At 40.7% G+C, this 17001-nt stretch overlaps 2 protein-coding genes and 4 non-coding genes across 6 annotated transcripts; 1 reads left to right on the forward strand and 5 right to left on the reverse strand.

The window, feature by feature from the left end:
• Nucleotides 1–287: 287 nt before the first annotated feature.
• Nucleotides 288–4208, forward strand: b3gnt5b (UDP-GlcNAc:betaGal beta-1,3-N-acetylglucosaminyltransferase 5b). Its single transcript, XM_054596251.1, has 2 exons — nt 288–451; nt 2050–4208. Exon 2 carries the CDS (start codon nt 2359–2361, stop codon nt 3484–3486), a length of 1128 nt encoding a protein of 375 aa, XP_054452226.1. The 5' UTR covers nt 288–451; nt 2050–2358; the 3' UTR covers nt 3487–4208.
• Nucleotides 4209–11497: 7289 nt separating this feature from the next.
• Nucleotides 11498–16838, reverse strand: eif4a2 (eukaryotic translation initiation factor 4A, isoform 2). Its single transcript, XM_054624657.1, has 11 exons — nt 16735–16838; nt 15362–15419; nt 15122–15254; nt 14691–14830; nt 14110–14278; nt 13902–14011; nt 13426–13569; nt 12900–13037; nt 12705–12794; nt 12361–12440; nt 11498–12278 (listed from the first exon to the last, which is right to left on the reverse strand). Exons 1-11 carry the CDS (start codon nt 16761–16763, stop codon nt 12134–12136), a joined length of 1236 nt encoding a protein of 411 aa, XP_054480632.1. The 5' UTR covers nt 16764–16838; the 3' UTR covers nt 11498–12133.
• On the reverse strand, nt 13170–13353 carry LOC129089466 (small nucleolar RNA SNORA81). Its single transcript, XR_008531158.1, has one exon. It is a non-coding gene; the product is annotated as a small nucleolar RNA SNORA81 (small nucleolar RNA).
• Nucleotides 13668–13846, reverse strand: LOC129089467 (small nucleolar RNA SNORA81). The gene has a single exon (XR_008531159.1). It is a non-coding gene; the product is annotated as a small nucleolar RNA SNORA81 (small nucleolar RNA).
• On the reverse strand, nt 14391–14464 carry LOC129089468 (small nucleolar RNA SNORD2). The gene has a single exon (XR_008531160.1). It is a non-coding gene; the product is annotated as a small nucleolar RNA SNORD2 (small nucleolar RNA).
• Nucleotides 15006–15079, reverse strand: LOC129089469 (small nucleolar RNA SNORD2). The gene has a single exon (XR_008531161.1). It is a non-coding gene; the product is annotated as a small nucleolar RNA SNORD2 (small nucleolar RNA).
• Nucleotides 16839–17001: the final 163 nt, after the last annotated feature.

Consider the following 17001-nt stretch of genomic DNA (forward strand, 5'->3'; position numbering starts at 1 on the left):
TTGGCCCCTGTAATTGGCCCCCTGTTCTAGTTTGTGGATCATTTTGCAATTATAGAACTTAAGTCAGATATTGATCTGTTGTACTGCCTTTTGGGTGTCACCCAGGCAGAGAAACAAAGGAAAGACACAAAGGGTAGGTTTTTCTCTCATAGTTTCCTCCCCTCTCTCTTTACAACCACCCACACAGAGAGCAGACCAGCCCCACACTGAAAGAGGAAAGGGAGGGTGGGAGGGGATAGAAAAGAACGAAGGCAACTGGCACATTAACAACTTACAGTCTCCACACACAGAGAGAGAGCAGAGGACGGATCAGAGGGAAAGGGTTTCACCTCCTGTCATCTTAAGGAGAAGTAAACTTCAAGCAGAGAGGCGGATCTGTGCAGCAGAGAAGAAGACTCAGTGGGGAAGCAGACTGTTGCTTGGATTCACACACATATCTTCTCTTTGGCCGGTGAGTGTTGGAGTGATCAGTTTCAGCAATGTGTGATTCCCCCCCCCCTAAATCTATTTATACAAACGGTGACTTTTGAAATATGCAAGAGGGTTGGTTTGCTTTCACAAAGCTTGTTTTAGATGCAGCTGAGGCAGAGGGGTGAGGATCAACACTTGTATTTCTGCTGTGTTTCACAGTGTGTCGTACAGCGCTCAGATAGAGTGACTGACACCGGAACAGCCTTTGAACAAGATGTGATAGTGGCAGCGCTTTCAGTCGATGATTTAAATAAAATGAAGTCTAAGAAACTTCTTGTAATCATCGTTCACTCCCGAACATTACCAGAACACACTACGAAATCGTGATCATCTAAGGAAAAGTGTTGGAAAAAGGTAACATTTATTGAGTACGGTCACGATGTTTGCTGATGACACACCATTATGCTGCTGCTTGAGCAAACAAGACGTCCCGTTTTATATATATCATTTGGCAAAACTAGCCATGACCAGCTGGATTGCCTAATTACAAGCACACAAATTATCTCTTATACTCCCATATTCATAAGTTACATGTGTAGGTCACAGTCCAACAGGAATGTGGGCTTATCTCCAAATTGGCCAGTAAAAAGCCAATATCTTCTGTTGACCCCCTAACCCTAACCATAACCATAACCCTGACCCTAACCCTGACAAAAGTAAGCATTCATAACTTAAATATGCTTTGTGACAGGTAGGTTGTAAAGTTAGGTTTGTGGCCCATCATGGAAAAGTAGTAAATAATTGGATGTAACAGAGGTGAGGCATAGTTTCTCATTATTAGGCAGATGGAAAAGGGAGCCATTCTGAGCAAGTGACCCCATTAGGCACAGGCCATCCAATGATGTTTAAAAAGCTCTCGGGGTGCAGTGGGAGTCCCAGGCCCCAGGACCATCATGATCCCCCCTCGCTTTTAGCCCAGGGCCGGCCGGAAGCAGGCTATTCTGGTCCCGCATTGTGCTGCCGAGTTATTTCATTGTGTCCAATGCTTTCCATGACTCTCAGCTATTTCAGTTGGCCTGCACCTTAAACCCCTCCATTATGGACTGGCTCGCATTGGCACATTTGCTGTGTTGGCTTTTGTATTCAGTCGACCCATCCCTTTCAACCCACCCGCTAACTTTTGACTTTTCAGCTAACATTACTACAAAAAAAAAAGACTGAATACAAGCAGGTGTAGCCAAATTCAGCTTAGTGTAGTTTGTGTCGTGATACTGGTGAACCAGTTTAAATGAATCTCTTTGTGATTCATAAATTAAAGTCCTTTGAAATGTTTACCTCTATTTTCCATTGACACCCGGAGGTGATTAATTGCTCTCTTTATGACCTTTTCAGATTGCTTCATATCAGAGAGCACATCATACAAAAGTAAATTGCTAAATCATTACCCAACAACATATTGGCACAGATAAACTGTTTCAGAATGGGAAAGATGTTGGCCAAGCAGACACTGAGAAACTGCGGCATTTTAACATTTTCAGTTTCCTCCTTTTGAAAGCAAAGAAACAGAGAAAGACTTGTACTTTTCAACAAACTATTTCTCAAACTCGCCACCATAGTAAGTGTAATCTCTCTTCTCAGAACTGACCGCTTCATGGGTGAAAGATGAATCTCGAGTTGTTGGCCGATTGCGCGAGTGATTCTGTTGAGATGGAGGACGTTTCCCAGCAGACCCGGTGACTTCCACCACCGCCTAATCCTCCTGCTGAATGTGGAAAGCCTAGGATGGAAGATCCACCAAGTGCTGCACTGAGGCACTGGAACGACACGCTCAACTTCCACAACCTCTACCAGCTAAACTCCTCCTTCGCACGCACAAGCACCACCAGCTGCTTCACCACCGTCACCAGCCAGACCGGGACCGGCGCCGCTGGGTGACAGGACTCCACAATGTTTGTGAATTTCCGCCGGATACGAAAATGCCAGTGTGTGCAGCTGATGACCACCTGCCTGGTGCTGTCAGTGGTGATGGTTTGCTGGGAGCAGATGGACAACAACGTCGTCAGCCACGTCAAGTCCTACTCCTACCGCTACCTGGTCAACCGCTTCACCTGCATCAACAAGAGCCTCACCATCCCACGTGAGCAGGCCAGAGGCTTCAGCAACTTCCGCTACCTGCTGGATCACTCAGATAAGTGCGCCGGTAAGGACGTCCTCCTCCTCCTCTTTGTCAAATCATCCCCAGAGAACATTGAGAGGCGAAATGCCATCAGATCCACCTGGGGCAATGAGACCTACATCCAAAACACCCTGGGAGTGACAGTTAAGGTGGTGTTCGCCTTAGGAACACCTCAGGACAGGGTTGGTTTTCAGGAGCGGCTCATCCACGAGGACCGTCTCTGTGGCGATTTGATCCAACAAGACTTTTTAGACTCTTTCCACAACCTGACCCTGAAGCTGATCCTGCAGTTCCACTGGATGCACAGCCGCTGCGCACACGCTCGCTTCCTCATGACGGCTGACGACGACATCTTCGTCCACATGCCCAACCTGGTGAGCTACCTGCAGGACATGAGCAGCAGAGGCGTCACAGACTTCTGGGTTGGTCGGGTGCACAGAGGTGCACCCCCGATCCGCAGCAAAGACAGCAAGTACTATGTGCCCTTTGAGATGTACCAGTGGTTGTCGTACCCCGACTACACAGCTGGGGCCGGGTATGTTGTCTCCAGCGACGTAGCTGACAAAATCTACCAAGCCACACTGACCCTGAACGCCTCTATTTACATAGACGATGTGTTCATGGGCATCTGTGCCAATGCTGTTGGTGTGTATCCGCAGGAGCACGTCTATTTCTCAGGTGAGGGCAAAGCGCCCTACCACATGTGCATTTATGACCAGATGATGACCTCACATGGTCACGTGGAGGATATCTATGACCTGTGGAAGGCAGCAACCCACCCGCAGGTAAAGCAGGAGACTTCTGGACTCATAGGGAGGCTGTACTGCACAGCCGTGAAAATGTCTCTCCTTTGTAAACCGTTCTATTTTAACACCTATCCTTGCAAAGCAGCCTTTTAGTAGTATTACCTCAGGTCTGTGTGTGTGTAGGTCAGTATGTGACAGAGAGAGAGGGAGTGTGTCATAGGTCAAAATAATTGGAGGATCGTGGCTGCACATATTACCTCAGTCCTTTCAGTTGGACACCGATGTCAAAACACTGGAGCATTTGTTCTGTGTTTCCAGCGGCAAAGAGTTCATGCTTGTCACTGCTAGTGTGAGATCAACGACATGCTAATAAGGCTGGCTTTGCATTGATATCAGAATGTGTTAAAATAGTTCCTAAAAAGATGCAGTTTGTATGTAGTCTCAACTCAAACCCCCTGCTCTCCCTCCTAATCTTGGATTTTGTTTCCACTGCTGCACAAATATCGGTTGCAAAACTTTGGAATACTGATGAAAAAGGACGACTCTCTAACTGACATTTATCAAATTTCATTACGTTAAAAGTAAAATGCAGTAAGTAACACATTTGATTGTTCCTCGTGCATAGGAGGAAATGCAGTCAGTCAGTGATGTGTCAAATCTAAAAATGTCTCTATGTCATGAAGTGCAAAGTTCCTCCCATTGGAGTAGAATAGATGTGTCAGTGAGAAGACTTTACGAACAGTTTCTGTGCTGAAAATAATGATGATGTAATGATGATCAACAAAGTGTGGGCTCTTAATTTAACATTTTCTTGTTATAAGATCTTTTTTTGTAATTAGATTTGTGAAAAGGCTTTTTTTAATGAAATAAAATCTCCAAAGTGAAAGTGTTTTATTATTAGTCTTAGTAGTATCACTAATTTAACATCTATTAGGAAACACTAGAACGGTTAACCGCTTCATCACTTCAAGGAAACCAGCACAGTATGTCAGCATGTCACAACAACAATTTCATCACTTTTGTGAACCACAATGCAGTCTACATACAGTATCAAGCAACACCCCGAAACCATGAGTGTAAGATGCCAATTATTTCACAAGTCATTTATACATTTATACATTATTTCACAATGTGTTTGCCCATCCTCTCCAAAGCAACAGTTTGCTGAGCTCCATCGAAGTGCTACACAAGCGCCATTAGCGTGCAAGTGCAAACATCCTGGATGAAAGCCCTCCTCTATTTACTATCCAAACACATCTTTATAAGTGAAGGAATGGGCTTTTCTAGGAGTGTGTGAGCTGGAATACTGCTTACTATGATTTAAATATTTTTTCCATCCGACATGTGATACGTAGAGCCAAGAATACCCCGTGGCAGAGGCCAAAAAGTCATTACGGAGGCGTCTGGCACACTGCTAACAATAATACCTGAGGCTGCTCCTGTGACGGTGCTCAACAGACCCCAGATACATGGCATAAAAGGAGAAAAACAAAACTAGTGGTCATTTTTCAGTTGTAGACTGAAAATGATGATGAAATCCAGTCGGGGGAATACCTAACCCAGGGGTGGGCAATTATTTTTCCCAGGGGGCCAAATGAGCAACTGAAAATATTTTGGAGGGCCGGGCCAAAATGCCGAACTCAATTATGCATAATATACATTTTATTTCTATATAAAAAGCAGTAAATGGCATTGTTTTGACCGCTGGTAAGAGTGTATGTTATTATTTGGCAATTAAAAGGTGAGGTTAGCTTTCAAAAATATCATTTATTCAAATAGAATTTCCAAAATGATAAACAAAATGTGAAACATTTGACTCATTTTCAGTCACATTAATAACAAAGGGCATTTTGAGTTTCATATACTATTGAAACAAGGATTTTCTTAGCTTTCTAAAGACATCACATCATCTTTGTAGCCAAAATAAACAAGACATGTCACTGAACTGTGTAACTGTGTAAAGAAAAGTGTCCCAGTTTTGTAGCCTTTTTGACTTTACATGCCTATATTAAACATTTAATGTTTTCAGAACTGTGCAAAAAGAAAAAGATCAAGTGTCCCATTTCACTTGTGATTCTCTGCTGCAGACTCGACCATGCACTCTTTCACAAACTCCCCCTCCGAGAATGGCTCACTGTTCTGGGCGATTTTGTGGGCTATCACAAAGCTGGTTCTGGCATGAGCCCACATTTTCAGGGGTGACACGGAAGGAAGACAGGCTGTCAATCACACGCATTTCACGTGCACAGTTGACGTGCACGATTGCGTGCACTGTGAGAATAAATGGGCTTCAAAATAAAAGCAATGCGGTTTTAGTCCACCCATAAGATAATTAGAAAATATGTTTTATTTTCTAATTATCATGTAAGGTTAGGCCCTAACCTGAACTACTTCCTGTAAGTCGCTTTGGATAAAAGCGTCTGCTAAATGACTGTAATGTAATGTAATGTAACTACTATTTCTTAATAAACCGATAGAAAGATAAAGAGGCTCACACTCACAAGTCATCAGATTTTGTGTTGATTTGCAATGTTCATGCCTTAAAGTATTGTATATCCAATTTCTGCTGCAGAAATAGCCAGGTTTCATCTCTGCAAATATTAAATTTTTACCAAATCTCATCTCAGTAAATTCCCCTTTTTTCTTTAACTATCACTTTGTAATTGTCTCTCACTTCACCTTGTCCTGCTACGAATTGTCGAAACATTTATTTATGCCATCTCATCCTGAAATGTGATGCTGCCTGGATTAGCTGCTCTCCTAACAGCTGCTCTGTTTCCAAGGCAACACATAAAGAAGAAGGATTTAGACAGGCTTAAAAACACAACCAGCTACCTACATCTGTTAACTAAACAGCTGTAACTGACTGGGGTTTGTATTAAATATATAGACAGATGATAAAATCTGATGTCATGTACTAAATGTGAGCTGTTTAGTTTAAATTCCTTTGGAAGTAGGAACTGGTTTGTTATATTTAGATTCACTTGAAATGATTATTAGTCAGAACCGACCCATGAAAAGTCAGCTGTTGATTTTAGTCATCGGAACAATGACGTTCATCTTCAGTCAAGGTGGCTTTGCAAAATAATTGTGTTAACAAAGTTGACATGCTTAATATAAGTGAAGACAGTGCTCATCAATGTGCCAGCTGAGCCCCATGGGTGAGCTATAACTACAGCATATTAAGAAAACACTTTAAAGATTAAGCCTATCTGGGAATACGATGTTTACACAATTTGTGTGGCAAGCCACAAAAGTTCATATGAAAGTAGGTCATTGACAGGGACTTAAACAAGAATAGTTTGACATTATTATACACATATTCAGTTTCTTGCCTAGATGATAAGATTCATACTACTCTCTATCTGTACACTTAATGTAAGGCTTCAGCCAGCAGATGGTTAGCGTAGCTTAGCACAAAGACTGTAAGCAGCATGACTGGCTCTGTCTGACAGCAACAAAAGATGTTCATTTCTGGATTACTATTTCTGTTCATACTGTTCAAGCTATTCAATAAAGGTTTACAGCTTTATTATAAGGGCGCACAACAACACTATATTCACTCGTGGTTGAATACAGACGTGGCAAAAACCTGGATTGACTGTAGTTAAGAACTCGTGGTTTATTGACATACAGCTTTCTTTTTGTTAGGTAAAAGAAAGCTAGACTTTCTAATACAATGTTATTGTTTTGAATAGTCAAAAGGAATAAGATTAAAGTTTATGGTCATTATTAATCAAGACTTGAAGAAACACATCTTTCATTCCTGTGTGCCTTATAAATGTCACCTCACAAAATCTTTGGTTAAATAATCATAGTCTATCACTGTATCCCCTGCGTGAAAATGTACATTGGTCAGTGTGTATTGATGCAATTGTAGATAAGTGAATACAGCAAAAAGTGATGAATTTGATCAATATATTGACTCAACCCCATAGGTAAAAAAGTGCAGAACATGAATGTATAAATAGTTATATCCTTATAAATACAAAAGTATAACAAAAAATGGAAATTGAATCTCAGATATTTATTCAGATCACACAACACCCAATAGTAAAGACTTTTTGGCTCTTTTGTTCTTCTAGGAATTGGTGATCAGGGAAACATTTTTAACATTGTAGCCAACACATATCAAAATCTTTTTACATTATTAGCCAAATAAATTGTGTAAAAACCAACTGGCAACCTCCGCCAAAAACTGCACTTCCTCAAAATGTTCATCAAATGTGCACTTGAAGCTTGGGTTTAAACGGAATAACAATTATATCCATGGATTGCAAACTCATTAAAAATGATGCAAGGGAAAAACAAAGGAACATGGCCTTTATATTGATTTTTTTCACCTGTGGATGAGCAACTAGCAAAAGTCACAATCATACAGCCTTTTAAACAACATCAGATAAGGATAATTGGGAATGAGCAGCATGCAAATATGAAACACAATACTCTCAAATCGAGTAAGATTGCGCAGTAAAACATGTATTTGGATATCGAAGCTGCTTGCAGTAAAAGATTAACGTGTGTCACTAATGGTTGAGGCTTGTTTCTCTCGCTGTGTGAAATGTACTGTACAGACTGCATACATGGTTCAGTTGTTATCCATCCATCCATGTTCCGTAACCTGCTTATCCAGTTAAGGGTTGCAGGGGTGCTGGAGCCGATCTCAGCTGTCAATGGGCGAAGGCAGGGCTGACATATAGAGACAAACAACCATTCACACCTACGGGCAATTTCAGAGTCATCAATTAACCTAACCTGCATGTCTTTGGACTGTGGGAGGAACCCGGAGAACCCGGAGAGAACCCACTCTGACACGGGGAGAACATGCAAACTCCACACAGAAGGTTGTTCAGCCTGGGAATTGAACCCGGGCCCCTCTTGCTGCGAGGCGACAGTGCTAACCACTACACCACCGTGCAGCCTTCAGTTGTTATATTTTGTTTAAATGTGGTTTGTTCATGTAAATAATCTCTGCATGTGTAACATGTTCATCAGCAGTTTTATTATTGTCATGTCTTGTCCAGCTCCTTAGATTATGTATACTTTTATTTTGACACTTTATTATTTCTTGTTTTATTTTGTGTCTATTACCTCTCGTTTCAGATACTTCACTTCCTGCCCTTGTGTGTTTTTCCACTTTTGTGATTGTCTACCCCGCCCCGAATTGGATCCACTTGTGTCTAATCATCCACACCTCCCCAGTGTATTTAGTCTTTGTGTTTACCTTTCTCTGTGCCAGTTCGTCTTTGTCCGCCGTGTGAAGCGTTCAACCGATTTCCTTGTGTTCGTGTTCCTGGTTTTTCCTGATCTCTGCCTGATTCTCTCAGTTTAGTTTTTGCCTCATACTTTCCTGAATTGTTTGCCTGATTACCTAATGGATCTGTGTACCAAACCTGTTTATTGATAAGTAAAGACTGTTTCACTGCACCTTATCAGGACGAAGTCTCTCTCCGTCTGTTTTTCCTGTGGTTCCCCCAGTTGTAACAATTATTTATGGCACAGTTTTAATTTACAGCACATGATGCGCCTACATTACCAAATACTATGCTCAACTATTCTGTAACTTTGCTCTTGTTGAGCAAAGTTATCAAATTTTAGAAGGCAGAAATGGCATATCAGTTTACTCAGTGTGTTAAAGATTTGTGGGTATATATTGATAGTTTGTAAAGTGGCTAATTAACCCTTGTTTGGTCTGTAACCCACTTCATTATAGCAGGATTACTAGAATAATTCAGGACCATATGCACAACATACCAAGTTAGAAGACATAAGTAGTAATAAGTGAAGGGACCCCCGCTGTGCCAGCTATGTACAATTACGCATATTACAGATGTCTGCTTGTGTGCATATGCCAAAGACAAGAACTAGAACAAACAGAAACCATCAAAACAAAGTCACATCCATTCCTCACCAATAAGAAATCGGAGGAGCAGCAGAGTGGATGGAGACGAGGACGTCAAGGTGAGGAGAGTTTGACCTGAAAAATGCCATTGAGAAGTCATACAAAAGTCATATTATAGTATTCCATGATTCTATAAGTCATTAAAAAAGTCATACACTTGTGTTTTCCTTTTCTTCTTTGCTTCCCAGAAGATCGCAGAATTCCGTATCAAATCTTTGTCCGCGTCGTCCAACGTCCTCTAGTGAATTAACTCAGAGGTCTTATCAACCCTGGGTTGGCCCTCAAATTATGATGCTACATTTTTCATTCATATAATTCATAAGTAACATCCTCCCTCTTTCTCTCCAAAACAACAGGAATATTCACTGTGTCGTACTCTGTCCACCTCTGCAGTGGTGCTCTGGACTCTGGTGCCTTCCAAACCGTAAAGTAACCAAACACAGCACCATTGTTAGGCTCACTTAGTGCTTTTCTCTTTGTGTGTTTGACTTCAGATTTTAAAGCACTACACAACATTCTAACCTGTAAGCTCCAGTCTACAGAACAGACGTTTATCAATCCGAGATATCTGATCTGACAGCTTTTTCTACCATGCTTGTCTTCTTCACTTTGGGTGGGAGACAACGAGAACCGCTCCACCACAAAGGATCAAACCCTCAACCTCATGTCACCTGAGCAGTCCAACAACTGCCGCTGCTTGGTCAAACTACTTCCTCTCAACTGAATCTCAAGAATATCAACGTTGGTGGGCGAGACAAGGAAGCTGGGATTTTATCCCTTCACTTCAGACTTTAAAGGCAACAGCTTATGTTGTTGTTGTTAGACACCCCAGACTGTGGAACGCTCTACCGATGGACATTTTGACTAACTTTAACATCACTGTTTTTACCATACTTTTTAAAAAGACACATTTTCGACATACTATACTATGACTTCTTTCATGTTATTTTTCCATGTACAAATTATGACGTTTTCATGATTTTTTCCCACAAACTATACTTTGACATTATTAACTGTGACTTTATTCATGACATTTTATGACATACAACTTTTTCATATTTTTTTAACCAAGGATACAATGTCTTTTAATAAAAGACATTCTATACTATGACTTTTTTCATGACATTTTTTTAACATAGTATGCTTGGATTTTTAATGGGAGTGTACAAGAAGTTTTAATGACTTTTTCTTGTATGTTTTGACACACTTAACTCTGACATTGATCATGACATTTTTCGACATACTATACTTAGACATTGACTTTTTAAAAATGTTTTTGGTGTACTATATGACAATTGTATGACATGTTTTTATGGCCTACTATACTATGACCTTTTTCTAAGACATTTTTTATGACATGCCATGCCGGACTTCATGGGTGTAGTGCAGAAAACAGCACAGGACTTCAGTGGGACGAGAGGAGGTGGAGTCTGTCTATCAATGATGCTTGATGCTTAAACAGTCAAAGTTGATGAACATTCCCTAAAGTTAGTTAATTTTTATGTGAAGATGTTGGCCATGTTATCTGGAGAGAGAACTTTTTTTGTTGCTGCAGTTTACATTCCTAATAATGCAAATTTTGAAAAATGTAAAGCAGGAATGAACTACTGTTTTTGTTTTGTTTGTAGCATTACAAATGGTCTACAACTGAATTTGATTGTGCATCCCTAGATTGTATAATGACAATAAATTATCTTTGACTGTCCAATTTTTTTGTTTACCTCAGATTTTTTGCCAGTAGGTGGTGCTTAATCACAAATCTTCCATAACTGCCCAGTAATTCACCCTTTTTTAATCATTTCAGATTTGGCCAATACACATTGCATACTTGATCACAGACACTCCAACTACTTAGGTTTATGCCCCATTAAAACCACAATTAGCCATTTTCTCATAATTGAACTATTGGGTAAATATAATCTGCCCGCTTTCCACTACGAGGGTTTTTGCTGCTGTATTAGGGCATAATTCAGCAAAATCAATGCTTACGCAAATCATTCATATCCCAAACTGAAAAATACAAGAATTCAATGTGGTTTTTCCCCCTTTCAACAATTAGCATATGAACTTGATCAGGAAGTTGGTAAACTAAGTGAATATAGAATTTCATAGCAGTTTCAACATGGCCATCAGAACATTTATTAAGTGAAGTACAAGGGATAAGACTAATGTGTTTGTGTGGCTTTTCCACAGCAAAGTACATTAACAGTGTAAATAAGTAATTACATTACATTTGTTGCACAATTACGACACAAAGCAAGATTACCCACATTAATTTTAGTTTATTAAGACATTACATAGAATTCTGGGTAAGAAATCCGAAAAGTAGCTGGGGGGTGGGGTATTAGCATTATACTCTCGTAATGGTAAAATCACATCAGCAAAATGTAGCCAACTAGTGATGAATTCTGAAAGAGCAAGTAGGATTAAAAAAACAAAAACCATACATTTGAAGATAACAGCAAGTAAATCTACAGTAAAACATAAGTGCCTCTATTAAGCAGTCTAACAATACACCACACGTATGTAAGCATAGCATAATTTGCAGACTTTATACAGCACTTATACCTTTTAGTCCACAAGTAAGTTACTAAATGGTGGAGAACATCGAATACACACATCTTAATTGAACATGGAAAGAAATACCTGATAAGAACCTTTAGGTTTTCAGACCCCATGACTCTGTAGCGCTAAACAGCCACCTGTCGAGGTTAGAATTTACAACTGTCCAAGAGGGACCACCATAGAAGTCACCTCCCTTTTAACACATACCAAAATTCAGATCCAAGGTTTAGCATTGAGAAGTTTCCCCCCCCCACCTCAAATATAATAAGCACAATGCAAGTGGACGATCGCTATCACCGCGTTTAAAAAAAAGAAAATTATAATTCTCAGGGCTCAAATCAGGTCGGCCACATTCATGGGCATCTCCTCCACGGTAGTATTGTAAAACGTCTCGATATCCCGAAGAATCCTCTTGTCTTCCTCAGTGACGAAGTTGATAGCAACTCCTTTTCTGCCAAAACGGCCACCACGGCCAATTCTGCAGAGAATAAAGATGGGCCACATTAAACTCACAGGAGACTGAGGCGTACATAAGTGTGTAAATGTGTAATGCCACTTACCTATGAATGTAGTTCTCTCGGTTGGTAGGAAGGTCATAGTTAATGACCAAGGAAACCTGCTGGACATCAATCCCACGAGCCTGAGGGGAAAAGAAATTTACTAAATTAAAACATGAAAACATTTATTAAATTCTAAGCGTGTATTCTGCTTTAGTTTGTCGCTCGTACAAAAGTAACAGATTTCTACTGTAGAGTAACCCATTGTGGAGAACGAGCCCTGATCTTCCCAGAGTTTTGACTGCTTGGCCATTTTAGGACTGTTGCAGGATTTAAAAACTCTGGGGCTTAACGTCACATTTCATGGACAATATTCCCCCCCCGCTACATAACCACATTATACTAACCAGAAGATCAGTCGTGATCAACACTCTGCTTGAGCCAGACCTGAACTCCCTCATAATCACATCACGCTCCTTCTGGTCCATGTCACCATGCTGTAAAGCGAGAATTGCTTTGGTTAGAAAAATGTGCAGCATTAAATTCTGATTAAGAAAAATGACTGATAATAAACAGCAAAGCAGGCGGAGAGCAAATCCTACCAGAGCAGAGACGGTGAAATCTCTAGCATGCATCTTCTCAGTCAACCAGTCCACTTTTCTCCTGGTGTTGAGGAAAATGACAGCCTGGGTGATTGTCAGCGTTTCATACAGATCACACAGGGTGTCCAGCTTCCACTCCTGGAGATATCCATGACAAATGGTAATGCATTTTTAACTTAACATGGTTAAGCTGACAAGTTATAATGGAAGACAGCTGATCAAAATTATCAAACTCTATACTTTTTATAAAAAAAAATAAAAAGGCAGCTAATGTGTAACACAGGATATTGAGACAAAGGGCACTGGACATTAGGAAAGAGGTCCCCCTGAGACTCATTTCATATACTGTGCCTTTACTCTTCTTCCCTGGTGTACCCATGCTTACACGGCCACATGAGCTAAACCTGTAAGGCTTGGCTCCTGCAGTTTTAGCAGGGTGCTTTAAAGAGAAGGGACATTTGATATTCCTAACAGAAGCAGCTTGAAACGTTAGACTAGTGTTACATGGTGTTTTGGGTAAACCCACCTCTCGCTCCACATTTATGTAGAACTGCTTGATACCCTCGAGGGTAAGTTCTTCTTTCTTCACCAAGATGCGAATGGGTTCTCGCATGAACTTCTTGGTCACCTCCAACACCTCTGCTGGCATGGTGGCAGAGAGCAGGACCACCTGGAAGAAACGCATAAGGTTTTACTACAAAATACAACTAAACAGAGTCAATAAATATTGCAGCTTGAAGTCAAAAGTAATCATTCAAAGCCAGATCTAGCTGTGGCACGGCACCTTGAGACAGAAGCCAATGAACATTAAGAAAGAGGTTCGACCACATCTCATTTTCAGTACAGTGAGCGATTATCTCCTTCCACGCAATAGTCTGCTAGCATTATTGCATGAATCAAAATCTGAGTCACACAATTATAGCAGACTTCGTTTTATGCAGAAGGGTTTCACATTTAGCATTTCAACCGTCTGTGTTGTACTTTTATCCAAAAGATTCTTACTTGAATGTTTGTGCTCTGCTTCTGGAAGATCTCATAGATTTGATCCTTGAACCCGCGACTCAACATCTCATCAGCTTCATCCAGAACAAACATCCTGATACATTTTGCGGCTGCGCAGAAACGAGGCGTTAGGTCAAGCTTTTATTTGCAAAATGAATCCACCGTTTGAGAATTTAAGTTTCTGTTTACCAGGACCATCCATACTTACACAAATGTCCCCGATTAAGCATGTCGAACACACGTCCTGGTGTGCCGACCACAATGTGAGGGGACTCATTCTGGAGCTTCTGTATCTCAGTACGGAGATCGGTCCCTCCGATGCAGGCATGGCAGGCTGCCCCCATGTAGTCACCCAGAGCCAGAATGACCTTCTGGATCTAATTAGTGGGGACAGGGGTAAAAAAAAAAAGAAAGAAAAAAAATAATAATTCAGGATAATGTGTGATACAGATGGCATTGCAGTCCCACATTGTGTGGAATAACTGTTCAAAGTGATCAGTAATACAAAAGAAATCTCCATTGTAAGAGTCAGTCCCGAAAGATGGTATGCCATCATATCACTCAGTTTCCACAGCAACATGTGAGTATTTCAACCACAATCAAATCAATCAAGCCAGATCTTAGACCAATGCAGCCATGGACAGAGGCTACACCAATCTTAAGGACAGTTTTGTCATAATTTTAGAAGTTTTGAAAAAAATGGTACCTTAGGAATTGAATCAGTGTCCTCATTATGTTGTCTAGGTCTGAGATACCGTTGAGGTCACTGTGACCTCAGAAACAGCATACCTGCTGAGCCAGCTCTCTTGTGGGAGCCAGCACCAGAGCCTGACTCTCCTTCAGGTCTATGTCCAGTTGCTGCAAGATAGAGATGGCAAACGTGGCCGTCTTGCCAGTGCCAGACTGGGCCTGGGCAATGACATCATAGCCTAATGGCAAGGGGACAAATGTTATTTACTGCAAGAAAAGAGGTCTACGAACACAATATTTTAAGTTGCGGTCAAGTTTATATACAAGAAACATGACAATATAATGTCAAGTTTGATTGCCTCCCTGCAGCAAACAATGTTTTTATATGACCAAGTTATAAAAAGGTAACAGTTTGAGTGATCAGTATGAAAAAAAGGTATCCCCATTATTGGGTAAGTCCCGAAAGATGGTAAAGCATCATTTCACTCAAACGTGTACAATCCACTTATCAGTCAAATATGTTACTGTACCTTTGATGCAAGGCATGATTGCTCTTTGTTGAATGGCAGATGGTTTTTCAAAGCCATATGCATATATTCCCCTGAGAAGAGTCTCCTTCAGGTTCATATCATCAAAGTTGTCTGTAATTTCGTTCCAGTTGCTCTGAAGTAAAAAAGGAATGTCTTGTGAGTGTAAGCATACCAATTAAATGCTGAATGTACATTTTCAGATGTGAAACAATGATTAGTGCAATTTTGTCATGCACTTACCTCGATGACACCATCAGGCTCCATTCCGTCGGGCCCCCCATGGTCTCTATCTTTTGAGCTGTGAAATAAGAGTGTCAGGTCATAATACGCCTTAAATTAACTTTTATCATATTAGCATCACAAAAATGAACAGACGCATTTTGGGTGGAATATCAAGTAAAAGTAATTCCTACTTTGTGTCATATGTCAAGACATCTTAATGAGAAACCTGCATATGTTATCTAAGCGATTAACAAGTAACTGTCTCACTGGGTTACGCCCAGAATATTATTAATGGATTATTCATACATTTATTATTAATCATTTTAACTGGTTCATTTAAAGTAAAAGTTTAAAACATGCGTCAACTTCCTCTGCTAAAGCTGTTGCCCTCTCGGTAGAACGCGGGACTGTTTCCCCCTAAAAGGGGCGTGGAAAACGGACGACGTGCTGCCGGTCCGACGTAAGACCACCAGGAGGAACCGCATGGGTTAAACACATGGCACCTAGAGGCCAACTGTGGAATTACACCTTTGGGGTACAGGTGCTGCAATAGAGTCTAATAAGTATCCCCCCCCACACACACAATTTACGTGAATTGTGGCAGTGTATTTAAATTAGTTTATAATAAATAAAATTTAAAAAATGTCTTTAAATTGTCATATTAAGTCATTTTCCTTCCTCCGTCCACGTGAAGGACCACAAGGACTCGGTGGTGCTCTCGCTACAGGATGCAGAACTTTTTATTATCATCATTTATGCGACAATAAGCACCTTTCATGTAAAAGAAACCATCTCTGTACCCATTTATATTTACACCTCCGTGAATGAATCTCAGTCCAGGGCTTCACGGATGCATTATGACCCGTCCCTCCATAAAGGACCGCTTAGGTTACCTGGAGAGGTGGATATATACGTAGATGTGGATGTATAAGTATATGTGGATGTATAAGTATATGTGGATGTATATGTATAAGTGGATGTATATGTATAAGTGGATGTATAAGTATATGTGGATGTATATGTGGATTCACGTCAGTCTGATCATGAAAACGTCAGACAACATGTCGGACAGTCAGGCCTGTGTTGGTTTCCGCTGCACAACTAGGCCCACCGGTACTCTGACTAACACCGGACGGCTTCGACCCCACAGAGTAGTTTAATAACACAAACCGGGTTTAATTAAACCATATTAAGCAACCTAATCAAAATAGTTAGTACCGTAATGTGTAAATGCTGAGTCGAGAGGCTAACACGGCCCTCAGTCACAGCGGTGCGGGCCCAAACTAGCGATGGATAAATAACACATAACTCGGCATCGTGCACACAAACATGGCTTAAGTGCTCATGTGCATCGACTATTGTTAAAAACAAAACATATATAGGAGTGTTACCTGTTGTAATCAGCAGAATCACTAGACATGGTCCGTTCACAACTTCAGCATGCGACTGGAAAGATCGCTGATGGCGATGCCAGCTGCCTTTATGCAGCCGGACTATTTTCCCTGTTGAACTGAAAAAGCTCAGTTTCTTTGCCAGTGTAGTCTCAGTTCCCCTGACTTAACGTTTGGATCACACTAAGTCGTCTTTCACTATCTGTTTTTACAAATATATTACAATAACGTATAAAAATGTGAAAATTAATTTTGACTACATTTCTT

The sequence above is a fragment of the Anoplopoma fimbria genome, chromosome 3 (assembly GCF_027596085.1).
Source record: "Anoplopoma fimbria isolate UVic2021 breed Golden Eagle Sablefish chromosome 3, Afim_UVic_2022, whole genome shotgun sequence".
Taxonomy (NCBI): domain Eukaryota; kingdom Metazoa; phylum Chordata; class Actinopteri; order Perciformes; family Anoplopomatidae; genus Anoplopoma; species Anoplopoma fimbria.

What these genes read in the sequence shown, in the direction of transcription:
- b3gnt5b (XM_054596251.1), top strand. Translation starts at nt 2,359, where the DNA reads ATGTTTGTGAATTTCCGCCGGATACGAAAATGCCAGTGTGTGCAGCTG.
- eif4a2 (XM_054624657.1), bottom strand. Translation starts at nt 16,763, where the DNA reads ATGTCTAGTGATTCTGCTGATTACAACAG. An exon ending in AGCAGAGCACAAACATTCAA is followed by an intron (nt 13,570 to 13,901) that starts GTAAGAATCTTT and finishes CGTTTCTTCCAG; the next exon opens with GTGGTCCTGCTCTCTGCCAC. An exon ending in CGAGAGAACTACATTCATAG is followed by an intron (nt 12,279 to 12,360) that starts GTAAGTGGCATT and finishes TATTCTCTGCAG; the next exon opens with AATTGGCCGTGGTGGCCGTT.